The sequence below is a fragment of the Sinocyclocheilus grahami genome, unplaced genomic scaffold, assembly GCF_001515645.1.
Source record: "Sinocyclocheilus grahami isolate Dianchi unplaced genomic scaffold, SAMN03320097.WGS_v1.1 scaffold223.1, whole genome shotgun sequence".
NCBI classification, from domain to species: domain Eukaryota; kingdom Metazoa; phylum Chordata; class Actinopteri; order Cypriniformes; family Cyprinidae; genus Sinocyclocheilus; species Sinocyclocheilus grahami.
This window is the reverse complement of record NW_015505402.1, coordinates 1,056,695-1,074,849: the sequence shown is the minus strand read 5'-3', so window position 1 is coordinate 1,074,849 and position 18,155 is coordinate 1,056,695. Positions and strand designations below refer to the sequence as shown.

General features: G+C 36.2%; 3 protein-coding genes across 3 annotated transcripts; 2 read left to right on the top strand and 1 right to left on the bottom strand.

Moving 5' to 3' along the window:
- Positions 1-1,304: 1,304 nt before the first annotated feature.
- LOC107596853 (tubulin beta chain-like) lies at positions 1,305-5,193 on the top strand. Its single transcript, XM_016287702.1, has 4 exons — positions 1,305-1,387; positions 2,098-2,206; positions 2,847-2,957; positions 3,947-5,193. The coding sequence occupies exons 1-4, from the start codon at positions 1,331-1,333 to the stop codon at positions 5,077-5,079; spliced, it is 1,410 nt and encodes a 469-aa protein (XP_016143188.1). The 5' UTR covers positions 1,305-1,330; the 3' UTR covers positions 5,080-5,193.
- A 2,348-nt stretch (positions 5,194-7,541) lies between these two features.
- LOC107596852 (ATP synthase subunit epsilon, mitochondrial-like) lies at positions 7,542-8,320 on the bottom strand. Its single transcript, XM_016287701.1, has 3 exons — positions 8,146-8,320; positions 7,817-7,941; positions 7,542-7,690 (listed from the first exon to the last, which is right to left on the bottom strand). The coding sequence occupies exons 1-2, from the start codon at positions 8,175-8,177 to the stop codon at positions 7,818-7,820; spliced, it is 156 nt and encodes a 51-aa protein (XP_016143187.1). The 5' UTR covers positions 8,178-8,320; the 3' UTR covers positions 7,542-7,690; position 7,817.
- Positions 8,321-9,692: 1,372 nt separating this feature from the next.
- LOC107596785 (charged multivesicular body protein 4b) lies at positions 9,693-17,527 on the top strand. Its single transcript, XM_016287596.1, has 5 exons — positions 9,693-10,000; positions 12,813-12,990; positions 13,160-13,274; positions 16,531-16,651; positions 17,294-17,527. Exons 1-5 carry the CDS (start codon positions 9,817-9,819, stop codon positions 17,356-17,358), a joined length of 663 nt encoding a protein of 220 aa, XP_016143082.1. The 5' UTR covers positions 9,693-9,816; the 3' UTR covers positions 17,359-17,527.
- The last annotated feature ends 628 nt before the right edge of the window (positions 17,528-18,155 follow it).

Sequence of the window (18,155 nt, the reverse complement as noted above, 5' to 3'; positions counted from 1 at the left end):
TTCTATCCGTTTTCTTTTCATTTATTATACAATTAACAAAAGCAAAAAAGACCTCTAACACTAGCTTGCTCCGATTCTTTTTCTAATCTATCTGTTTTCTCTTTTATTTATTATATTATTTTAAAAACCCTTGCTACGTGTACTGCGTTAAGCTAACCATGCCTTCTGTTTTTAATCTGTCCTACAGCATGCCTCATGCACTGACATTATCAACAAGAGTGCCGCACTTCACACATTCCCCCCACTTCGGGTCTTTTGAATAACTCAGTACTTGTGCTTTATCTTAACTTATACTATTCATGGTTGATAGTCAAGAATCACCTTAATAAATGATACGAAGATGACTGATTGAGGCCATTTTTAAATGTAGTAGTAAAATAAACAGTTCTTGTGAAAACTACTTGGAGCACAACAGTGGCATCTGTTGGTAAAATATAAATCTGCATATAACCAGCTAACAGAATTTTCTGTCAAGGTTCTCTTAACAGTTACAAACAAATATTCTTAATAGAGTGTTCATTGAAAGTAATCTGGTCATTCTCAAAAATGTAGCACAGAAACATTATTCATGCATCGTCCATGGAATGTTTTTTCCTGAAACATGTTCAGTGTTACTACTTATTCAGAGAACATTCAAACACAAAATTCCAATAATATTTGCAAATTGGAACATTCCCTTAAAATTTGCATATGCAAGAAAAACTTTTTCAAAATATTTAAAAAAACTGGGGCATTCAGAAATAGTGTTTTTAACTTAATGGGAAAGTTGAGTATGCTGCCTGGCCTCCAAACTGAAATTCTAGACCAGGAAGATGTAAAAGTTTATACTGTACAGAACTGCCAGCTTCAACATATAGGCTATAAACAAACTCTCCTTGCAGGAAACACTTAGACAATGAGTATGTGGTCTGTCTGTCTCTCTGATGGTCTGTGTCACTGCATTGCAGCAGATAGGGCCCGCAAGAGTCTTATCATGCACGCCAGAGAGACGGCCACTGATCCAAGCTCATGATGATAGGACTTTTTAATTTAATTTTTAATTTTAAATATTCAAATATTTAAACTACCCTTAAATTCTTAACAAACATCATCAATTCTGCCATTCACAGTAGGCTAAACTTTGACCCTGCAACACAATTGTTGTTATTGACTGAAAGGCAGTAGTCTGTTGTACTAGCTTGCTAATTAAGTGTCACACTGACTAGTACGTGGTGTGACATATGGGTGACTCCCTCTTGATGATGTCTTCAGTGGTATTACACACACAGTGGGCACCTCGGACTCACGGTCAAGGCTATTCCTGCTCTTTCAACGTGCCAAATCTATCATTATGCGTGAGATTGTTCATCTACAGATCGGACAGTGTGGGAATCAGATCGGCTCAAAGGTGCGATGGGTTTTTATGTGTATTTTTATGATTAACAGTATCATCTTAACATCAACTTGATTCAAGCTGGACAATCTGATGCAGGCTTAACAGACAAATGAGCATGCATTTCTGTATTATGAGTATTTATTAGTAGTTAAATTCTCAGTTGTTTATGTCATGCATTTCTTTTATTATTATAGTAATTTTATTAGAGTCTACTGTCATTTTGAACAGCATTCTGTTAGTAGCTAAATATCACAGTAATGTGCTTTTTCAGTTAAAAGCAATAGCAAAAACTTCTTTACTACTATATTTGAAGTATGAAATGCATTTTTAAAGTGAATAAATATATAAAGTTATGATACATGCGGTCAAGGGTGTTCACCCCAGAGTGGTCTAATGTAAGATAAGAGACACAGAGCCTCTTGTGACGGGGTGGGCCTTCTTTATCATGGAAATGAGCTCAGCGGCCTGTAAATGTCTGAGTGATAGATGCAGTAGAATTGTGGTCAAAACTGAATGGCATCCGGAAAAACAATTGCAAGTCACTTAAACTCAACACATAAGTCAGTTATTGAAGGCTTCCTTTGACTCTGTGTGTAGAGAATGACCATTTTTGTAATTTGAAATGACAAAACATTTCATTCAGTGCTGAAGATATCAGTTTAAGCAGGTCACAATGCAGTTCATTGGAGAAAATATGGTGACTCATTTCCATGTGTTTGCAGTTCTGGGAGGTGATCAGTGATGAACACGGTATTAACAGAGTAGGAGCGTATGAGGGCGACATGGACCTTCAGCTGGAGAGGGTCAATGTTTACTTCAATGAAGCACATGGTATGCAGACCTACGTTACATTCATATTTTATGCTTGTATACAGTGGCTATAAAAATATTTGTAGGGATTCCCAAACTTTTTTGTCAGCCAGCCAAACCCCCTTTTTAATAATAAAAATAAAATTTCTGTTGTAAAATTAAATTGTAATTTTTTTATACTTGATCATTATAATCATGAAATGCAGATGAGACTATACAGACATTTTATTAAATTACAGCCTTAGAGTTCATAAACGCACTAAGCTATATCTATATCATAATTATCATGTAGCCCCATTTGTTTATTTATTTTTTATTTATTTTAATTTTTTATTAGCTTTTCATCAACTCACAAACCCAAATGACATTCATACATTTTTAGCACATAAATAAATATCTACATTATATAATATGTTATATGTATAAGATGGTAGTCTATATTGGGTTGAATTTGGGGTAAAAGTTTATATATATATATTATTATTATTATTTTTTTTTATTATTCTGTTATATCCAATCTGTATTTTTGTTACTGTAAATCGTAGAAGTTATATATTGTGTGAAAAGTAGGTGACTTTATCAGGTAAATGTGTCTTGGACTCGAGGAACAGAGTAAATTCCTGTAACAAAAGTCTCATTGACATGTTTCAATTCCTGTCAGGTGGCAAGTATGTTCCAAGAGCATTGTTAGTGGACCTGGAGCCGGGCACTATGGACAGCGTGAGGGGCAGTCACATAGGACAGCTCTTCAGACCGGATAACTTCATACACGGTGAGCCAGCAATCATCTAGATTAAAGACATTTTATTTAGATACCACATGAGTTGACTTCTATAAATTATATAGGGTTGGTTTCATCACTTCTGAAACTAAAAATAAAGCTTCCAAAAGGGGGATTTCACAGTGTTGCCACCGAAGAGCCATTTCAGGCTCCACAAAGAACTTTCCAGTAAACCATTCTTAAAAGAAACTATTTTTTCTTAGTGTGAACAATATTAAAAAAAAAGAAAGAAAGAAAACGGTATGGTAAGGTTCTATGGATGTTAAAGGTTCTTTATAAAGCCATGCAATGCCAATAACCTGTATTTTTAAGTGTGTTTCATGATATATGTAATATGCAATGTAGATCATATAGATCAATGACATTATTTAGTTTATTAGCCTAATTCTACAATAAACAGCTAAAACAGTAGCACATTACACTATCAGTGGCCATGAATTTGGTTCCCAGAGAGTGCATCAAATATTAAAATGCATACCTTGCATGCAGTGCGAGTTGTTTTAGATAAAGGTGTCAGCCAAATGTGTGCATGTAATGGATGGATTTCATTTTTAATTATTTTATCCTAACCATGAATCTATATGAATAACCATGAATATGTGTAAAGTAGTATCCAGTGCACAATAATGTATGCTGTAGTTTTGATGTCTGCTGCTTTAAATGCATGTGCTCTTAAAAGTGTAATGGATTCTTATTGGCTGCCAATGTTTTTATCATTCATCAGTTGGAAATGATGCAACAATATCATTCCTCTGTTTCATTATTGTTATTATTGTGGTGGTGTGGACTTCACTAGTTCCATAGAATTATAATGACTATTAAAACTTCATAGTTATTGTAAAGTTCATAGTATTGTAGCTCCCTGGCTATGAACGAACCGAACTCAAACTCTGAAACCTGATTGGCTGATACAATGACTCAATGCCACTCATATGCCATAACATCATTCCTGATGCTGTTTTCTCTTTATAAATGTAAAGGCAATTCCGGAGCTGGCAATAACTGGGCCAAAGGTCACTATACTGAGGGCGCAGAACTTGTGGAGCAGGTTGTGGATCGCGTTCGTAACGAAGCCGAGAGCTGCGACTGCTTGCAGGGCTTCCAGTTCGTCCACTCTCTGGGCGGTGGCACTGGTTCGGGAATGGGCACCCTGATTATCAATAAGATCCGAGAAGAGTATCCTGACCGCATCATGAATAGTTTCAGCGTAATGCCCTCGCCGAAGGTCTCCGATACAGTAGTCGAGCCGTATAACGCGACCCTATCAATCCACCAACTGATTGAGAATACAGACGAGACGTATTGTATTGATAACGAAGCGCTGTACGATATCTGCTTCCGCACTCTAAAGCTCACAACGCCAACTTATGGAGATCTCAACCACTTGGTATCCCTCACCATGAGCGGGGTCACGACCTCCCTTCGCTTCCCAGGTCAACTGAATGCTGACCTTCGGAAGCTGGCCGTCAATATGGTGCCCTTCCCACGTCTCCATTTCTTCATGCCAGGTTTCGCTCCTCTCACTGCACGCGGTAACCAACATTACCGTGCCCTAACGGTGCCCGAGCTCACCCAGCAGATGTTCGACCCTCGAAATATGATGACCGCGTGCGACCCACGTCGAGGGCGCTATCTGACAGTGGCGGGCGTTTTCCGCGGTCACATGTCCACTAAAGAGGTCGACGAGCAAATGCTAGCCATTCAGCAGAAGAACAGCAATTACTTCGTAGACTGGATCCCTCACAACGTCAAAGTGGCCGTTTGCGACATCCCACCACGAGGTCTCAAAATGGCCTCCACCTTCATCGGAAACAACACCGCCATCCAGGAGATATTCAAGCGCATTGGAGAGCAGTTCACGCTCATGTTTCGACGCAAGGCCTTCCTGCACTGGTACACGGGGGAGGGCATGGATGAGCTGGAGTTCACCGAGGCCGAGAGCAACATGAATGATTTGGTTTCAGAGTACCAGCAGTATCAGGATGCCACCGCCGATATGGATTACGATGCAGAAGATGAAGAGGCAGAAGAGGAGGGTCTGTCATCAACAGCACACAGCACTCGAGTGGAGATTAAGACTGAAGCAGTCATTGAAACGTCTGTCAGCGAATGACACGTGAGCTTCAGTGAATATAGCAAGAGTGGATCTGATTGTGTGAAGAGTGAGAACATTCAGTGGCCCCAAAAAGTATTTAGACACTTAAGATACAGTTAAAACTGATATATGAGTTATACTGCATTAGAAAAAATGTTTGGCTTGAAAGGTGCGCTTTTTAAATAAAACTTTTTATATATATATATTTCATGTAATTAAATGACAATGTGCCTTAAAGGTGCAATGTGTAATATTTACAACGATCTATTGACAGAAATGCAATATAATATACATAACTATGTTTTCAGAAGTGTATAAAGACCTTACTTAATTAACCGTTATGTTTTTATTACCTTAGATTGAGCAATTTCTATCTACATACACCGCGGGTCCCCTTACATGGAAGTCGCCACCATGTTTCTACAGTAGCCCTAAACGGACAAACTGCTCTACAGAGTGCGTTTCGTCACTTTGTTGTTCTTGCCAATAAAACACTGACACAATGATGAACAAGTACATTAACATTCGCAATAACATCGATCTATTGAATGATTAAGTAAATATAATTCCTTAATTTACCTTTGTAAAGAAATCTCATTGCTCTCTGCTGTCTTTACCGACGACATCTTTACCTGTGTCGGCCACCGTAGCTTCTCTAAAGGGAGGGGTGAGCGGGGGACTGAGCTGTTGGTCGGCGTTCAAATTTACACACTGCACCTTTAAGTGTTCAGATACTATTTGGAGCCACTGTTCATAGCAAACTGTGAAATATCTCTGACCTCCAGGAGGAAATTATGAATTACATGAATACATAACAATAGGATATATTCTAAATTCAAATATAATTTTCTAATATTTCCTATTATATATATTTTCAAATGTTTGGGGTCGATATGTTTTTTAAAAAGTCTCACCAAGGCTGCATTTATTTAATAAAATATATTTTATGAAATGTATTTTATTTCTGTGATGGAAAGCTAAACGTTCAGAAATAAAATTGTTTATCATCAATGCTGAAAACAGCTTTCAGGATTTGATGAATAGAAAGTTCAAAAGAACAGCGTTTATTTGAATGTATAAATGTTTGATCAATATAATGTATCCTTATCAAGTAAAAGTATTCATTCCTTTAAAGAAACTATCTCACTGACCACAGACCTTTGAACGGTAGTATATAGTTTATAGTAAAGCTTAATTTATATAAAGATATCAAAAAATGAATCTATATTGTTGTGTAACATCACTGGAGAACACAAAACAATTTCTGTATGTTCTGTAATGAATGAATCTATAGATGTCTTGAGAAAAATACAGGAGAAAACAAGACAGTCAAAACCTTTTTCTTTTGTGTGATGTACTAGTTCTATATAGACGCTTACATTTTTGTCATTATTTGTCAATATTTAAAAAATGCTACATTTTTGAATTTTGTCAATTTTGCTTATCCTTTGAAAGCGTAAGATACAAAATGATTTTACCAATATAAACTGCAACTGTTTCATAATAAATTTGATGTATCTGCATTGTACTTGAGCATTTATAGTGCTAAAAACTTTCATGTGTTTACCATTTATGTAATGCATCCATCAGTTTTCTTGCAAAATGTATTAAAAGAAAATGTTTTGGATATCAGCAAGAGACTAAACTACTCCATTTGTGAATCTAAGGGGTTTCACTGTACACATCTAAATAAAATAAGATTAATCTCGGAAAATCTTGCTGTTTTGTTCATGTAAAATAATAGTTATCATCTCTACACAGTTAAACCTGATGTACACCACCTTCCTTGCAGAACCTGAGAAGTATTAGTTAAACACACTGTAAATATTGAAAGGCCAACTTTGCACACATCTTACGCGGAGATCATACTAAACGCTACATTTACTACAGGACTGCAAACCGGTAACAGTTTTAGTGTCTCTTCTACCGATGCTCTAAAACCCAGACATAACCAGTACTACTCAGAAGTCAAACTGATCTGATAGAGTAACATGACAATACACCCAGTTTCCTCAGCGAACACCTGCTAAACAGAAAACTCTTTAGAATAAAAACACACCAAGTGAAGACCGTCTTCGTTTGAGACTCTTCATAATTTATTATCAAAAGAACACAGCTCTTTTCATTTAATCATCATAACTGCAGGTCTTCTTGTAAATCCGACGGAGAAGGTATGTGGAGAAGTGGGGATTGAAGGATGTAACGACAGATCCTACGAAGTATTAGTTAAACACACTGTAAATATTGAAAGGCCAACTTTGCACACATCTTACGCGGAGATCATACTAAACGCTACATTTACTACAGGACTGCAAACCGGTAACAGTTTTAGTGTCTCTTCTACCGATGCTCTAAAACCCAGACATAACCAGTACTACTCAGAAGTCAAACTGATCTGATAGAGTAACATGACAATACACCCAGTTTCCTCAGCGAACACCTGCTAAACAGAAAACTCTTTAGAATAAAAACACACCAAGTGAAGACCGTCTTCGTTTGAGACTCTTCATAATTTATTATCAAAAGAACACAGCTCTTTTCATTTAATCATCATAACTGCAGGTCTTCTTGTAAATCCGACGGAGAAGGTATGTGGAGAAGTGGGGATTGAAGGATGTAACGACAGATCCTACAAAAAAAAAAGCAGAGAAGACAATCAATTTGAACAACACAGGTTTTAAAAAAGGTCCAAGTTAATGCATCGTTTTTTACAAGTGCTGTAGAGCTTAGATAAACAGCTGACATTTTAACTCACATTATACAGTCTTCACTTTAGTGACCTTCACATTGGATTCTGCGTTTTTAATCGCCTCAGTTTTCAACTGTGGCTTGAGTGCAGCCCGCACGACCCTGGCGCAGACAGCCGAGTACCTGATGTAACTGAAATAACAAGACACATATTAAGTCACTGAATAGCTTAAAATTGCTCGTGTGAGTATATGACCACTGTGATTCACATTCAACATGATGCTAGTATTACTACAGTAGCAGGCCAAACCAGCTCTACAGCACAGATTACAGAGCGTACAGCAATTAAAATACTACGTTCACAGCTTTTGACGTTGTTAACTGTCATTCATTTACCTCAGTCCTGCTTGTCTCCAGTAAGCAACCATTTTTCCTCGCAAATGTGTGTCTTAGGTCCGTCAAATGCTGCGACTCGCGCTGATCAAGGACGAGAGAAAACAAGGCCTGTGCGTCCGCCGGAATATACGTCACAAGCCAGCGTACAGTCTCATTGGCTGGCAAACACGCCACTCCTCATCATAGATATGTGTACGCCTGGGCTGCGTTCAGCCCCGACAAAACGTTGCAGAACGTGTTTTAAACGGAAACGGTGGTGCGTTGAACACTCTGCTCTGCTGACGCAAGAGTTGCAACTATGGCAGCTGAGAAGGCCATTCTTTGTGTTCTTTTTGAAGAATTTCCGGAGCCTGATGAAATCAGTATAAGGCCCTTTCGCACCACTTTAGTTCCAGAACTAAATGTACGGTACTAAAGTACTGGGATGATTTTGCGCTAACTATTTCCCAGTACCATTTAAAGGGTTGCATTCGCACTGAGAGTGTGTACTAAGAAGTGACGTAAGCCGGTCGACAGCGTCGTTCAACAACAGAAACAAAGAACTACGTTAACAACAGGAGAATGGAGGATGCTGGTTCTTGCTCTTGTGAATTTATTTGGATGTTAATTGCATTGTGCGAGCTGTCTCTTTAATAGCGCGTGGTTTACATACATGTTGCTGCTGATTGGGCTGACATGTTTGACACACCCACCAAACAAGAGAAAACCGCATCTCAAACCCCGTTGCACACCGTTTCCAGGAAACATGTCGTTCAAACCGGAAACCGTAGCAAAACGGTGCACACCGCTTTGAGCTTGAACTTACCCCTGTTTGTACGCTCATCATACTGTCCTGGAATTGAACCAATCACCGCAGTTTAATGATACAAAATGCACATTAACCATGAACTAGTTGAGTAAAATTTCAAAATAAAGAGTGTATTCTGTGTATGAATATTTGAATTATAGGTAAATTCCACAAATTCGGCATTTTTGGCAATTTTTTAATTTTTGGCATTTAAACTGTGTTATATATAAAATATGAATTCATTAATCTCTCTCTTAATCGCAATATACAGTATATTTATGAATCCCCTTATGCTGCTTGGATTAATTGTGTTGAACAATAAGGTTAATAAAGGTTAACAAATTAAGTACATTTTTATTTCTTACTTTTAAACATTACCTGAGGATTATACATGAAGAAGGTTCTTTTATTTTGTAGCAATGCCCGGATTGACGAATGGTTTGTTGCAGTTTGTTTGCATAAGATTTCATATCACCCGATGCTTATTGTTCATATATACTTACGACCTATAATATTAATAATAATAATAATAATACTTTGTACAATAGCAATTTTTGCGTTTACATTCATAAACCCCTACGTTATAGTTTAAAATCAAGAATAACATTTCATAAAATTGTAAGAATTACTTTTATGTATATGGGACCCCCTGGTAATATATTAATAGTTGTAGAATGTAATATCTTCTTATTCGTAATCATGACGGAGTGGAGACGCTCGATACGTAATGACGTGAGTCACGTTCTTGTGACGTGATGATGTCATGCGGCCTGGGTTAGAGAGGCGGAAGCAGAGAAAACAACAACAAGCCTGTCGGTGTCCCGTCTACACCAGTAGTCAAAAACCAGTCTAATATCACTCCTTGCTGTCGTCCCGAGGGCAAGATGTCTTTGTTTGGGAAGTTGTTTGGTAGCAGCGGAAAAGGGGGCAAATCTTCAAGCCCCCAAGAGGCTATCCAGCGACTGCGAGAAACAGAAGAAATGTTGACCAAGAAACAAGAATTCCTGGAGAAGAAGATCGAACAGGAGCTTGTAACGGCCAGGAGAAACGGCACGAAGAACAAACGAGGTGAGTTACCTGGCATAGATTAGCTGGTTAACTCAGGTTAGTTTGGCACTGTGGTTGTTACTGCTTCGTTAGTTTAGCGTTGTTTTATGTTGGCCTGTTATACAAAGGAATTCATTCTTGTAACTGAAAAAATGTCATTAACAGACTAATTACCAGGGCTAGACTTTTACTAAAACACATGAGAGCTGTCGTTGAGAAAGCTGGGAAATGGAATGATCTAGGGATAGATTTTAGAACGAAAATTTGCTTTATAATTTTAATAATTCTTTCAGGATGCTTGGGATAGACAGATAAAATGTTGTAGTCCTCCATCAGTTAACATTTGACCTATCCTTGTGTCCATGGTGATGATAAACATGTACTTCATGTTGGTTGACTCCGAGAACAAAATACTGGAAATAATATACAAAATTATCCACAGGTGTTCAATTGCAAATGCAGCCTTTAGTAAATATATCCATACTGATAAATGTACTTTCTGCAACACATCAATTAAAGATATTAAACTTTTTTTTGGATTGCCCTTTCTTTCTCTCATTTTGGAGAGAATATGTTTTAAAAGCCTTCCATTTAGAACCTGAAGATATTTGACTTTATTTACAAAGTAAACATTTTCTGAATAAGAAAATTACTCCAATAATCTTTTAGCAATTTTAGCAAAATTGTACAAGTCAAGAATAATTAAAAAAGTCTCATATATTACCTTCTGTAACAGGGATAAGATATACTTTTAAAACCCTTTAAAAAATAAGAACACAAAAAATAAAATTACAACAATTAAAAAATTAATATTTTAAAATTAATGCAGCTGTCCAAATGTTAACTTTATTGTTTGTATGTTTTTTTAAATTACTTTTGTTGTTGTTTTTCTTCTTTATTTGACATTCTCTGAACTAATTAAATAATGCTCTCTACTTAAATACATTCTGTATTTGACTGTTATTACTGAACTAAATACATAAAAAAGGACTGAAAACTGCCCATCTGCTCAAAACCTGGAAAAAAACTCCTACTTTATCATGGTTTACATTAGTGTCATATTCAGGGTGTGCAAATATAATGATGTAAGTGCAGTTACAATACGTATATTTATAAGTCTGTATTTCTTCTGTCCCATCGATGCTACTAGAGTTGTCCAAATCCAGAGATAGCTCCATAAATAATTTCAGGGCAATATAAGGACCACTGTAAAGAGCCGTCTAGGTTGTAAGGCCTGTAATACAACTCCACATTTAAAGTCCCCAGAACAGAGGTAATCAATAATTGATCTGATTATCCTGTGAGGGCCGCTGGAACATGGTGGTTTTGACTGCTAGGGGTGTGGGACTGATGTTTTGTCATAGTTTACAATTCCAATGTCTTCATGGAAAAAGTGTTTAATCTGCGTGACCTTTGTGTCAGGTGACGTCTTTGGAATGCCCCTTTTAAACTGCACATGACGTAAGAGTCTGTTGAGGGTTTTATTGTATTGCAAACCTGATAAATTAAGGTTACATTCCATAAATTGCACAAACACAGCTGCTGTTTTGTCTTCTACAAATAAATTGACAACTCAAATCATTGTTTTGACAGAGTATAAAATTTTAATCTGTAGAAAGTAAAAATGGAACGTTGTGTTTGGTATACTGACAATTTAGTCTGAATTATTATATATATATATTTGTTCGCATTATGACAATTATTATGTTTCAAATGTAATTTTCCAGTGTCATCCTGATTTTCAAAAAAAAAAAGAAGGATAATTGAAAGGCAATTTCTACTGTGACAGAATTTTATTAGGTTGTTTTTTAAAATAGGTCTATAGTTTCAATGCATTTTAATTGTTAGTTTTAGTTATTTAACTAAAGTACTTCAACTAAATGGAAATGGCTAGAGTACTAGTTGAAATAAAATAAGTTACACTTTTTAAAATATTTTATTTTAGTTCAGTTATTTTATTCAGTTATTATCTATATTATTTCAAGTAATGAAAATGTTTTTAATGGGTTTTAGTTAACGATAATAACCCTGCTTATAAACACATAAAAACTTAAATAATACTTTTATTATTTTGAGAGTGAGAATGGGCAGATCTTTTTTTTGTTTTTTTGTTTAAATGTTACAATACAAACACATTATAATGGTCCTAAAATAGGTTTACCGACTTGGTGCAAAATATAATCTTTCACTTTTTTTTTTTTTTCTTGGCCGGCTTTGCAGGATTCAAACTTTACAAGAAAAGCATGTCTGTACTGATGTGCTTGTCATTAATTCATTATTAGGCTGCCAATCACATTCTCCCTACAAAGCAACACTTTTTTCTCTTTTTTTGCAGCTCACTTGCCTGATTAAGTTTGGTGAGTGTGCCTCATTTAGGAGTCCCTAACTCTGCACCACTGCTTCCCTGAGAAATATTAACAGTAGTAGACTTTACTTTCCATGGTAAAACCCTAATCAAATCTGTTGGATCAGAGACCTCACAATTTTAATTTAGTATTGAGAATCTCACGCTGTGGGCTTTCCATCTTACTTTTACTGTACATATATTTTCCATGCAAACACTTTCTTACCAAAGCCACTTGACAATATAGTGCACAAACCACATTACTGGGTAACAGGAGGACTTATAATGCATGACGCTTACTGTGCTAAATCTTAACTGAAATAAAAGGGGCTTCAAATTAAACCAATTGACCCATAATTTTTACATAGTGTTCTCTTTAACTCTTTTAAATAAAACCACACTTAATACTATGCAATACTTTTCTATAGGGTTCCAAAATTCTCTTATTTTGCACTTTAATGGCTTTACCTTTCTTTCTGTTTGAAACAGCTGCATTGCAGGCACTGAAGCGTAAGAAGCGCTATGAGAAGCAGTTAGCTCAGATTGATGGCACTCTTTCTACCATCGAGTTCCAGCGAGAGGCGCTAGAGAACGCTCACACCAACACCGAGGTCATCAAGAATATGGGCTTTGCTGCTAAGGCCATGAAAGCTGCCCATGACAACATGTGAGGAGCTTCTCTTCTATTATCATTGTTTTCTTCCCTTTTTGTATCAGCCTCTCTACGGCAAGGTTTTGGGTTTATGAGATCTTAAACAAGATTAGTTTACCAGTGAGAGCTATTAGGATTCTGTATGGCACTTTGATATAGGATATATGTAAATTTGTACTTTCAGGGACATCGACAAAGTGGATGAACTCATGCAGGACATCACAGAACAGCAGGAGCTGGCGCAAGAAATTTCAGACGCAATCTCAAAGCCTGTCGGGTTTGGGGAGGAATTCGATGAGGTAAGATTAAAACAAGCAAACTCCACATTCATGATGAACCTTCACCTGCTGAGCTTTTGGGAGATTTCCATGTGCTTTCACAAAGGTGTCGTTTACTCCCGCTATTAACATCTAATTTGGGTGAACTGATCACAAGTGGACCGCACTGAATACTGGTCTAAATGGGTCTAGTTCATTTATAAGGATGTTAGCACATGTTATAAAATGCTCATGCAACAACATCAAAGATCCGCTTACTCATTAAGGACACAATATTTGTGCAGAAATCACATTTTAAACCTGTTAGGTGCAAGCTTAATTTGAGGTAAGATTTTTTTTTTTTTATGTTTAAAGAAACATTTCTTTAAGAAAGCCCTCCAAATAATAATCAACACAGTCCAAAAATCACTGGCTGCTCACTACCCTCCCTGGAAAGCATTGCTCGCTCCCATTATCTCTCAAGGGCCAAAAACATCATCAAGGACACATCCCATCCAGGACATCACCTGTTTAATCTTCTGCCCTCAGGCAGGCAGTACAGATCCTTAAGAGCAAAAACCACTCGCTTACAGAACAGTTTCTTCCCAGTTGCTATTAGGACTTTAAACTCATAAATGCACTAATGTTAAAATACTATTCCAACCACGTTATTCTTTTAACTACAGTCACTTATTTCATTCAAATCTCTTCTGTCTGTACTGCTGCTATACAACATGCTATATACAATATTGTACAATACGCAGTATGTCAATCTGCAATACCACTGTCTGAACACTTTATTTATCAGAACTTCAAACAATGCACTATATAGTATTTCAGGGTGAAATACCATATCTGGTTACTAAATGTGAACTCTATATCTGCAGTAAAGGTGCAATAATATATGTGCAATAATATGTCAATGTGCAATACTATCTCTAGTCACTAAATCACCACAGTTACTCATTCCATTTAAATTGTACTTTTGTATAAACGTACTGTGCATATCAGTGTGAAGGCCAACGTGCAATACTATAAATGGTCACTTTACTCAGATTGCTCAATGTGAATATCATGACTCAGACACTTGTTGTGTTTACTTGTAAAATTGTACTGTACAGTCTTATAGTCTTATTTATTGTCTGTGGTTATATGTTTGTTTTTCTAACACCAGTCAGGAGCAGTGCTCCTAATTTCCTTGTATGCAGAAAAATACAATGACAATAAAGGCATTCGATTCAAATTCAATTCAAGTCACTAATATTCACTAATGCTGCATTTATTTGATCAAAAATACAGTAAAAACAGTGATATTGTTACAATTTAAAATAACTTTTTTGTTTTTTTAATATGCTTGTGATGCAAAGCTGCATCATTACTCTTCAGTGTCTTCTTTCAGAAATCAGTCTTAATATGCTGATGTGTTGCTCAAGAAACATTTCTTATTATTATCAATGTTGGAAACAGTTGTGCTGCTTAATATTTTTGTGGAAACCATGCTACATTTTTTTTCAGGATTCTTTAATCAGAATAAACATTTATTTCAAATAGAAATCTTTTGCAACATTATAAATGTCTTTGCTGTCTCTTTTGATCAATTTAAAGGGGTCCTATTACACTCTTTTACAAAGTCTTGATTTTGTTTTGGGGGTGTACTTGAACAGGCTCTCATAGGTTGGGGGTGCGTGTTAAAAATAAATAAATGAAAATTTTGTAACAAAAAATAAATTTTATTAATTTGTATATTCATTAAAATTCATAGAAAAAATAGCCTAAGCCTACAGTGACGATAAGCAACAGTAAAACATGAATTAAGTTGAATCAAATTGATTGTGAAAGTCGTTTCAACTTAAACTGACTTAGGAAGTCGTTTGTTGCCATGACTTTTTGATCATATTATTACCTGTAACATGTCTGTGCTGGACCCAAATCAAGAATTAACGACCATTTCTACAGCCATTGCGAAGATACAACCGAGAAAGACCGAGAGCGTCTATTACCTCAGCAGCAACCAATAATAATATCAATCTCGCATTCTCGCTTCTACAGCACTTATTTTGATATTTAACGTTAGAACTTTCATATTCTTGGAACAAAATGAATGCTTAAGGTTGATTCAGTATTACTCTTAATGAAAAAAAAAAAAGCCCACACACAACATCAGCAATACTACAATGACAAAGTAGCTTATATTAAACATAAAACTTTTATTAACAGAACAAATAAGACATACCCGCGTTGTAACAAATAAAAAAAAGGTTTTATTAATAATATTAATAATAATTATTAATAATAATACAATAAAACAGTACGATGACAAATTTACTTATATTAAACTTTGAACTTTTATTAACAATATGAATAAGGTAAATATGTTTTACCCGCATTTTAACACAAATAAATAAACGGTCTTTGGATTTCCCCTTTTTTTAAAACAATCGTAGTTTGTGGTTCATTATTAGCCTATTAATTAAAACACATCAGCCATAAAATAGTACAATGGCAAATTCGCATAGGCCTATATTAAACATCTAACTTTTATTAACAAAATTAATAAGACGGATATAGTCTACTTGTGTTGTAGGCCTACCCCAAATAAATAGGCCTAAGGTCTTTTCCTTCTTTTAAAACAAGTGGTTCATTGTTTTATTTATTTATTTTTAATGAAAACAGCAACAATAAAGACAAAACTCGCTTATATTAAACAAAGAAATTAAACTTTTATTAACAAAAGGTGCGCTTTTGGATCATAGTGTCTCGCATCATTCTCGTCACGTGACCAAACCCCTCCTGCTCAAAATACGTTCCTACGGCTATGTGCGAGCTTCAGTGTAAATATTGCGTCAAAATCAAATCAATTTGAGCATGATTTAAACCCGGATGATTGTAACCACTCTAAGTTCGTCTGCCTTGGGAAAACTAGCGTGTCTCCGACATAGTGATAAAACTCGTTGCCTTTTCTAGTGCAGCTCAACCAGGTCTCGTCCCATTCGTCGATATTTGTGATATCACAAATCCCGGAAAATATGTGTTGTAGTCCAAACGAGTCGTTCGTTGTAGTTTTTGAAAATTTCTGTTAAATAAAATATCAACTTTTGAAGTGGAGCTTTGTAACTTTGCAGATCTTTTTTATGCTCAAACAGCAACATTACAGACTAACTAAAGTTTAAAAAGTGAAAAAGCATAATAGAACCCCTTTAATGCAGATTTGCTGAATTATTATTTTTTTTTTTCACAAAAAAAATAAAATTGAGATGCATGTTAATACTAGTCATAAAGAGATGTTGTGTTGTTTCAGGATGAGCTGTTAGCTGAACTAGAGGAGCTGGAGCAGGAAGAGTTGGATAAGAACCTCCTGGAGATCGGAGACAATGTACCACTGCCAAACGTGCCCTCTACATCCTTACCTGCCAGACCAGGTACTAAACACACACACACACACACACACACACACACACACACACACACACACACATACATTCACATACATTCACATACATGGTGTTTGGAAACAACACCCGCGCGCTATACACTCTCCTGCCAGACCCGGGACGAAACACACACACACACACACACACACACACACACACACACACACACACATACATTCACATACATTCACATACATTCACATACATGGTGTTTGGAAACATAAGTCTCCTGATAGCTAGTTTTGTAAGTATTATAGTATTATAATGTGTTATAAATGTGGCTATAATTATCCATGAGATCATATGATTTTTGCGTTACAAGGCATAATTAATGCATTAAAACTACTTAAAGTAAAGTGTTAACATATTTTCTTGCTAAACCTACTATAATAGTTGTTTTATTTACAACTTGGAAAAATATGTTTTATAGTGTATGTGTGATTTTATTCATTTTATTTGTATTTATTTGTTGTTGTTGAAATTGTTCATAAAGAAATAATTTACTTGAAAAACATAACCTTTGTATTAGTAACAGGTACTTCACATGACATATTAAGTCATTTCTGGTCATTTTGGTGCTGCAAATCTCTTGTATTAAAAGCAGTTCTTGAATGTCTTTCATAAATGCAGCAAAGAAGAAAGAAGAAGAGGATGAGGATGACATGAAAGACCTGGAGGCGTGGGCTGCCAATTAATGCTTCCCGAAACCCATACACGCTATACAAGGCATAAACCTCACTCCAATACCTGTTACTAAAGGACCTGGAAGGATTCTTCAGTATGTTACAGTATGACGTCTTTGTGTCTAAAATAGGTTCATATTTAAACACACACGAGAGGAAAACAAACATAAATGCAACTGCTAAAAAAAAAAAAAAGAAGACAAATCTCCGCCAGGCTTTCGGTCAACACACTCATCTAAGCAAGTCTGAGATTTTGCCTCGTTTCTCCTCATCTCTGGACTGTTCAGACATGACAAAAGGCTTGTTGTAGATCAGTGTTTGTGTGTTCGGCACTCCATTATCTGTAAAAGTAGTCATATATTTTCAAGCTTCCATCACAAGGAATCCTCCGCTTGGTCCGAGAAACCAATACTCACAGAAACCCTCTGCACGCAGGGGAAAGTGTCTGTAACGATCTGTCGTGTTTTTGGAGAGAACATGTGGTATTTTACAAATTCATTTGTTCGCAAGTTCTGTTAAAAGCACTGTAAGCCCCTTTTGATTCTGTGCATCAAGCGTTTCAGTGCAGGTGCTTCCCACGTCCAATATCCACAGCGCCCACGGGACGTCCTAGATCAGAACTTAGGCTTTATGAGTACAAGTCTTGCTCTCCGTTTCGGGACTGAGGTGGGCATGAAGTTTGAGTGCTGCTGCAACTGTAAGGCTTTTACTGTACATAGCATCTCTCTTTAATGGCATGCCGTTTTACGGTCTCCTGACAGCATGGGATTCCTATATGGAATAGGTCTCTTCACTCGAGAAACATGTAC

What these genes read in the sequence shown, in the direction of transcription:
- LOC107596853 (XM_016287702.1), top strand. Translation starts at nt 1,331, where the DNA reads ATGCGTGAGATTGTTCATCTACAGATCGGACAGTGTGGGAATCAGATC. An exon ending in GGAATCAGATCGGCTCAAAG is followed by an intron (nt 1,388 to 2,097) that starts GTGCGATGGGTT and finishes ATGTGTTTGCAG; the next exon opens with TTCTGGGAGGTGATCAGTGA. An exon ending in TTACTTCAATGAAGCACATG is followed by an intron (nt 2,207 to 2,846) that starts GTATGCAGACCT and finishes AATTCCTGTCAG; the next exon opens with GTGGCAAGTATGTTCCAAGA.
- LOC107596852 (XM_016287701.1), bottom strand. Translation starts at nt 8,177, where the DNA reads ATGGTTGCTTACTGGAGACAAGCAGGACTGAG. An exon ending in TGGAGACAAGCAGGACTGAG is followed by an intron (nt 7,942 to 8,145) that starts GTAAATGAATGA and finishes TTGTTATTTCAG; the next exon opens with TTACATCAGGTACTCGGCTG.
- LOC107596785 (XM_016287596.1), top strand. Translation starts at nt 9,817, where the DNA reads ATGTCTTTGTTTGGGAAGTTGTTTGGTAGCAGCGGAAAAGGGGGCAAA. An exon ending in CGGCACGAAGAACAAACGAG is followed by an intron (nt 10,001 to 12,812) that starts GTGAGTTACCTG and finishes TGTTTGAAACAG; the next exon opens with CTGCATTGCAGGCACTGAAG. An exon ending in AAAGCTGCCCATGACAACAT is followed by an intron (nt 12,991 to 13,159) that starts GTGAGGAGCTTC and finishes TTGTACTTTCAG; the next exon opens with GGACATCGACAAAGTGGATG.